The sequence below is a fragment of the Heteronotia binoei genome, chromosome 18, assembly GCF_032191835.1.
Source record: "Heteronotia binoei isolate CCM8104 ecotype False Entrance Well chromosome 18, APGP_CSIRO_Hbin_v1, whole genome shotgun sequence".
In the NCBI taxonomy this organism is placed as follows: Eukaryota; Metazoa; Chordata; class Lepidosauria; order Squamata; family Gekkonidae; genus Heteronotia; species Heteronotia binoei.
Window position 1 is genome coordinate 43,522,305 of NC_083240.1, and position 7,495 is coordinate 43,529,799.

Here is a 7,495-nt window from a genome sequence, read left to right on the forward strand (position 1 = left end):
ATTCTAGATTTCATGGCAAAATCTGGAGACAAATAATCCAATTTCTTTCCAGTAGTGGTGAGCTGTCCACCTGTCCCGGTGCTGAAATCATTTACACTGAGATTCTAAGATGGGAATTCTGCTCCCCCAAACAACACTGTTCCTTTTAGCCTCCATAAAAAGGAACACTTGTGCCTGTCTGAGTATTTGGATGGAAAACTGCAGGACTTTTTGCAGCTTGTGCTGCTGCAAGCAACGGCTACGTGTGTCCAACTGCCAGCACGTGGATACGATTGGTGGAGGGGTTTTTCAAAAACTTGAGTCTGCGCCTCAATTTTTTCATTTTTAGAGTATATATGATGGGGTTCCCCAAAGAATTTATAGTGATCATCATAGTTGTAAGGTTCCGGAATACATAGAGCCCTTGAGAGAGATCGCCGGGGCAGTCTTCATAAGCTAAGTCCAACAGAACTCCAATAAAGAAGGGCGTGTAGGAGAGCAGAGCTAGGAGCCAGATGAACACACTGGTCCGGGCTACCTGGATTTCAGCCAACTTGTAGGTAGCTTGAGCTTGCCCCAGGGCCACCATGGCCATCGTATGCTTTCTCAAGAAGCCAATGATGTTGATGTAGGTGAAGAGCGGCAAGGTTAAAGCCACTGCACAGTGGGGGATGGTGATGAAGATCAAGTAGTCAATGCAAAGAGGGCTGTAAAGAGCAGAGACGTTGGGCTTCTCTAGACAATTCCACCCCATCAGGGGCATGAAGCCCAAGGAGAACGCAAGCAACCAAGCCACCAGTGCAACACCCAAGGTCTGGTTTCTGGTGACCCTGCTTCTCATCCTCAGGCATTCAGACACCGCCAAGTAACGCTCAATCCCAATGATGACTAAATTGTAGATGGTGGCCAGAATTGACATGGTGTAGAAGGCATAAGGCTTGAGGAGGCCTTGGCACCCACGGACAGTGCTTTCTGGGTCGAGGAGAAACACGGTGGTGATCCAAAAGTTCGAGAAGCTGGAGAGAAGATCGGAGATGGCCAAGTTGCAGAACAGAATGAAGATGGGCTTGTGGAGCTCTTTAGAAAGCACAACGGTCACGATGACAGCAGAGTTGAAGGCCACAGAGACGACGGTGATGGTCAGCTGAGGAACCCCCAAAGAAAGAACCAACTGCCTGTTCCAAACTTCAGTCGTGCCATTGGAACAGTTTAGGTATTCAATCATGATTAGGGGGAAGAATGAAAAAATCAGATTTTAAAAGGCTTAAGATTGTGGTTCTCCAAATCCCCATATATCCTGTAGCGCTCAGCTGGATAATGCAGGTAGAATTTCTCTCTCTTCCCTCCTCACACACACAGTAACGCACATCCATACACACATACTGCAGTTACAGAGTAAGAAAGTTCAACATGACATATTACTGTTGCCATAAAATCACCCCAGTTATAGGTTAAACGTTAACTCCCCAGGTACCTAAACATTTTGCTGATTAGTTCAGGGAGACAGGCTCCTCCTCCTGAGGTTGCTAGGATGTTGCTAGGGAGCAAAAGTATTACAATTACTTGCCACTAAACTCAGAAATCTTGTTAGGGGCGCCAACATGGGAACTGTGTTAATTAATTAAGCAAACATAAGAAGAGCTGGATCAGACCATTAGTCCTTTTAGTCCAGCATCCAGTGGTCAACCAGTTCCTCTGGATGGCCAGCAACAGGGCACAGAGGCTGAGGCCCTCCCCTGACATCGCCTCCTATCTCTGGGGTTCAGAGGATTGGTGTCACCATGGCTAGTAGCCATGGATAGACGTATCTTCTATGAATCTATCTAATCCCTTTTTAAAGCTGTTTATTCATGTGGCCGTCACTACGTCCTCTGGCAACGAATTCAACATTTGAATAACTCTCTGTGCACAGTAGTCTTTCCTTTTGTCCATCCTGAACCTACTACCTATCAGCATCATTGGCTGCCTTCCAAGTTCTAGTATTTTGGGAGAGGGAGAAAAAATTGTTTGTCAACTCTTCCTTGTCAGCTCTGGGACTATCCTCAACACAAACGGACCTCCAGGTTTCACAGAAGGTTGACTATATTGACCGATAGGAATCAATAGCATGACAAGTCTGTGTCAGATCTGGTTCATCTGGAGAGTGACCAGATCTTTATACCCTTCTTAGGGCCGTTACTGACCCCGCAAAATGTAACGGTCCAAAGCCCATGCAAAGCAATACGAATTAGTTCACACCAAACTCTCTCCCCTCCCAGACAATGAGCAGTTCAGGCTGGCTCTGGAAGGTGACAAGGCAGCCTTAAGACGCCAGCTCCCATCTCCTTCACAGGGCGGAAAAGGATACTTACTGTCAAGAATCACTCCATCTTGTTCCTCTTGTCATGTGTATTCAATTGTACAATGCTATGCTGTGCTTTAACGCTATGCTTTGCTTGCTCTCTGCCTTTGATATAACTGTAACTTGTTGCTTACCTGGAGAGAGGATGGCATGTCTGGGAATTGGCTAGTTGCTAGGTAACCAAGGGCAAGAGCTGGAGGAGATGCGAACCATGGACTGATAGTGGGCACCTGTGCTGATGAGAGGTTTGCAAAACCCCCGCACAAAACCCCTGCTTTTGCTTGGTGCGCTTTGGCTTGAATTATAATGGTCAGGGCAAAGGTTTATAAATTGGGAGAACTGACAGAGAGGTCAGTTCCAACAACGCGTGTGTATGCCCATGAAGCTGGAATAAAAATCTTGAACTTCAATTGTCTTTTCCTTGACTCTGGGTCTGACATTTGTCGGAACTGTCTTATCACCCTGGCCTAGCCTAACCCCAGACTCAGGATGGCTGGTGAACAGGACCAGGCTATGGGGGTTACTAAAACGGACAGTGAGGAAGAACCCAAGCCCAAAGAGCCCCGGGTCACCGTGACGGTGCACAGGAAAGACTGGGACTCCATGGATTTCCAGGAGAGTATTATTGGAGATCTGAGAGAGGACCCCCAGCAGCACCACCGACTTTCAGGGCTGCAACACTCCTACCACCCGTGGGGGTTCCAGGGCGATGAAAGTCAAGGTGAGGACCCCCAGACTGGCGGGCCGGGGGACGTGACTGTGGAGTGGATGCAAGAAGCTTCAGCCACTCAAAGCACCCAACTCTGGGAGGAAATGCAAGCCATGCATGCCTTCATGATCCAAGAGATGCAGGACCTTGCCCAGCAAGAGCGAGCAATGAGGGAACGGATTGCAGCTTCACCCCCCCCCCCCCGCAACCAGCCCCTGGGGGGGGGAAGATAGCTGATTCCTGCTGGGGGGGAACCTCTGTGGGAGGTGAACAACCAGTGGGGGGCGACCGGGTGCCACAACCTCAACCTGAGCCGGAGGAGCTGGTGGTGGCTCCCGGGGGCCCCTGAGTAAGTGAAGCGAGATTTGATGGGGACCCATCGGAACTAGCCTACTTCATTGTGACTATATGAGGGCACCTCAGCGTCTGGGTCCGTAACTTTCCAACGGAACAGTCACGAGTAGTGTAGTGAGAGTCCTCTCAGCCCCACCCACCTCACAGGGTGTCTGTTGTGGGGGAGGGAGATAAAGGAGATTGTGAGCCGCTCTGAGACTCTTGAGCGGAGGATGGAATATAAATCCAATGTCTTCTTCTTCTTCTATTACTTCTCCGATACTTATAAAGGACGCAGAATCTCATATCATCTCCAGGATGATGATTAGATACAAAATGCTTCGTAAACTGAGCCTCCATATTTTTCAGGCGCACTGGAGAGTGGTGTTCAAGAATCCGGATCCTTATCTGTCTAGTCATGTTTCCTATGCAAATTTTCCCACATCCACATAGAATCGCATACACCACGTGATGAGATGAACACGTGGTAAGGCGTTTAAATTTGTTTTTTATGCCACTATTGGGATGTACAAACTCCTTGGTTTGAATTGCTAAAGGGTGCACTTTGTACCTTCCACATGGAAAATTTCCAACTACTGAGTCAGTAACAATCGCTCCTTGCTTTCTAATACCTGAATGCACAATTAAGTCACTGATACTCTGTGTTTTCCTAAGCCCTACAAGAGGTTTGTCACCACACCCGGGTATCTCACTCAGGATGTGCCAGTGTTTGCTTACAATAGCTCTGATCTTATTCGAAAGAGGGGTATAGTAAAAAATTCCCAGGGTTTCCGATTCTGGGGTGACGTCACATCTGGACTCAGACCTTTATGGGGTGTTTGCCATGACCTTCCCCAGTCATCTACACTTCCCCCCCAGCAAGCTGGATACTCATTTTACCGACCTCGGAAGGATGCAAAGCTGAGTCAACCTGGAGGCGGTTACTTGAACCCTGCTTCCGCCAGGATCAAATTCAGCTCGTGAGCGGAGAGCTCGGGCTGCAGTACTGCAGCTTTACCACTCTGCGCCACGGGGCTGGTATAACAAGGCTAGCAACTCAGTAACAAAATCTGAACAAGCTATCCCAAAACAGGGACACTGACAAATACAGGGAGCCAGACGTAAGAACCATCCCTGGTGAAGAGAGACAGCAAAACCCTGGGAAGTCTCCAAGGCTAAGCTTCACATTCAAAACTTTGTAATCCGTAGAAAGAAGAGGTTTCCAAAGTGAGCAGGTTCCCATTGCACATGGCCAGAAGAGGGAGATGTTGCAAAAGAAAACATCCCTCTGCCGCTTAATCCCAGGGAAGGTCTTTGACGTGAAGTCAGGAGCAGCGGTTACCAAGAAAGGGCCCCTATCTGGAGCTTTTGTGCTGGGGAGGAGGCATCTGAAGGATGCCCTGGGAGGGGGGGACTAACAGTGCAAATCGACAGACTTCGAAATAGAAAAAGGAAGAGTCTTGCGGCACCTTGGATTTGTCCGTAAAGTGTTGCCACAACCGACTTAAGGCACCCCCCCTTGCAAGTTTCAAGGCAAGAGACGAGCGCAGGCGCTTTGACATTTCCTGCCTGTGCCAAGAGTGCCTCCTGCCCTAAGCTGTAGGGAGGAGAGTTCTGCTCGTGTGTAACCCGTAGTAACCTTTGGGGTCCTGCGTTGCGCTGCCTCTTTATTTTCACACACTGGCCTGTTGTTAGATCCAAGTGGGCAGCCGTTTTGGCCTGAAGCAATCGAACAAAGCAGTTGACGAGTTGCACCTTTAGGAATACAACCTAGTTGGCCTTAAAGGTGCAGCTTGCCTACTGCTTTGTTCTACTGGCCTGTTGTGTCTGTGACCTATCCTTTCCACCCTGAGAGCTAGCCATGAAGAGCCTCCAGGGCCAGAGACACGCACGGTTTCGCTTTTACTAGAAAAGGGGGGCTTGGATCATCTATTTGGGTGCGGGGGAAAGACAATTGGGAGGTTTTGGTACTTTGGCTTTTCAAATGTGTAACAGATGGATCCTGAGTATATCCATGTGAGAAGGAGCCTACAAAACGACCCCTGGCTCTGGGAGCCACAGTGACCACAAGTGCAGGCAGGGATAGGGAAGCATCAGGTTTTGCCACTTCCTCAGCTGCACAGCTTGTACTTCTTGCCGGCAGAGGTGTGGCTCACAGCGTGCCATGTGCTTAGCAGCAGGGCCGGCTCGCCCAGTAGGCAAACTGGAGAGCCAGTTTGGTGTAGTGGTTAAGTGTGCGGACTCTTATCTGGGAGAACCGGGTTTGATTCCCCACTCCTCCACTTGCACCTGCTAGCATGGCCTTGGGTCAGCCATAGCTCTGGCAGGAGTTGTCCTTGAAAGGGCAGCTGCTGGGAGAGCCCTCTCAGCCTCGCCCACCTCACAGGGTGTCTGTTGTGGGGGAGGAAGGTAGAGGAGATTGTGAGCCGCTCTGAGACTCTTCGGAGTGGAGGGCGGGATATAAATCCAATATCTTCATCTACCTCACAGGGTGTCTGTTGTGGGGGGGAGGAAGGTAAAGGAGATTGTGAGCCGCTCTGAGACTCTTCGGAGTGGAGGGCGGGATATAAATCCAATATCTTCTTCTTCAAACTAGGCGGTTGCCTAGGGCGCCGAGAGGCAGGGGGCGGCAAATTGGGCTCCCCTCCTGGTGCCCCAGGCAAGTACTTAGTTTGTCTTCCTCTCCCCCTCTGCCACGGCCCCCCTGCCACCACTAGCCCCCTCTAGCCCGCCCCCCCCTCCAGCCCGCCTCCGCACCCTCCGGTCCACCCCCGCTGCCGAGCTCTGCTAGTTCTCCCCCCCATCCCCCACCCCACTTGCCGCGAGTAAAACTGAGGCCTGCAAGGAGCTGGCAGACCTTAGTTTTACTCGCGGCGAGCTGAGTGGGAGGGACAGCGAGCAATCCACATCGGCAGGGGGCGTTGGCAGGCCAGAGGGGGCTAGCAGCGGCAGTGGCAGGGGGGAGGGAAGGGAGGGAGGAGGCAGGTGGGCACTGTGTCTCAGCGGGGCACCGAGGGGTGGTGGGGAGGTGCCTGCCTAGGGCCCCAGGCACCCACGGGCGCTGCTCAGTAGTGGTGGAAAGTGCCATCCAATCACAGGCAGCTTATGGTGGCCGCTTGGGCTTTCCAAGGCAAGAGATGTTCAGACGTGGTTTGCCATTGGCTGCCACCGCGTAGTGATCCTGGGCTTCTTTGGCGGTCTCCCATCAACATACTAACCAGGGCCAACTTTGCTTAGCATCCAAGATGAGATTGGGTTAGCCTAATGGGACAGACCCTGGCCAGGGGTGCTTCCATGGGTTCACAGAAGTTCCCAAAGAACACACAAGAGATCCAGGTTCACTTACAAGGAGATTTTTTAATAACCCATCAAAGTTATCAAAGCTTCAATCAGCTTGCCTTTAGAACAAACAGCACAACTAAAACTAGATATCTTGTACCCAAAATGCTGGCTGTGAGTCAAAGAATGATTAATTAAGCACTTGGATGAGCCGGGCCATCTTGCACCTGGCTTCCAGTGCGGGGAAGAAAAAACTCAGGCCTTGAAGATAAACGCTGGTGCCACTATCAAGCACGAGGGTGAGAAAGTTCCCCTGAGACCACCTAATGGTGAGCCAGTTTGGTGCAGTGGTTAAGTGCAGGGACCCTTATCTGGGAGAACCGGGTTTGATTTCCCACTCCTCCACTTGCACCTGCTGAAATGGCCTTGGGTCAGCCATGGCTCTTGCAGAGCTGTCCTTGAAAGGGCAGCCTCTGGGAGAGCTCTCTTAGCCCCACCTACCTTACAGGGTGTTTGTTGTGGGAAAAGAAGGTAAAGGAGTTTGTGAGCCGCTCTGAGATTCAGAGTGGAAGGCAGGGTATAAATCCAATATCTTCTTCTGTCCACTCCCAAGACTCAGGGCAACTGAGCACCAGCTGTAGTCACCCAGGCCAGTATACTTGGGCCATCCAAGATGAGGCCTACTGGAGCAGAATGCAGTGCTCTGACATGCTTGGAATGTGCTCTGCTAAGCAGATAAGTAGTATTGTCAGATCTGACAGCGTATGTTACCTGCTGAGGTTTGGAGGGATTGAATGGCAGGCTGAGCTGTGAATGGAACACCCTTCCGTTGTATACACGTACTTCATGGCAGG

General features: G+C 50.8%; 1 protein-coding gene across 1 annotated transcript; it reads right to left on the reverse strand.

Moving 5' to 3' along the window:
- Positions 1-238: 238 nt before the first annotated feature.
- On the reverse strand, positions 239-1,204 carry LOC132586848 (melanocortin receptor 5-like). The gene has a single exon (XM_060258981.1). The coding sequence runs from the start codon at positions 1,202-1,204 to the stop codon at positions 239-241; it is 966 nt and encodes a 321-aa protein (XP_060114964.1).
- Positions 1,205-7,495: the final 6,291 nt, after the last annotated feature.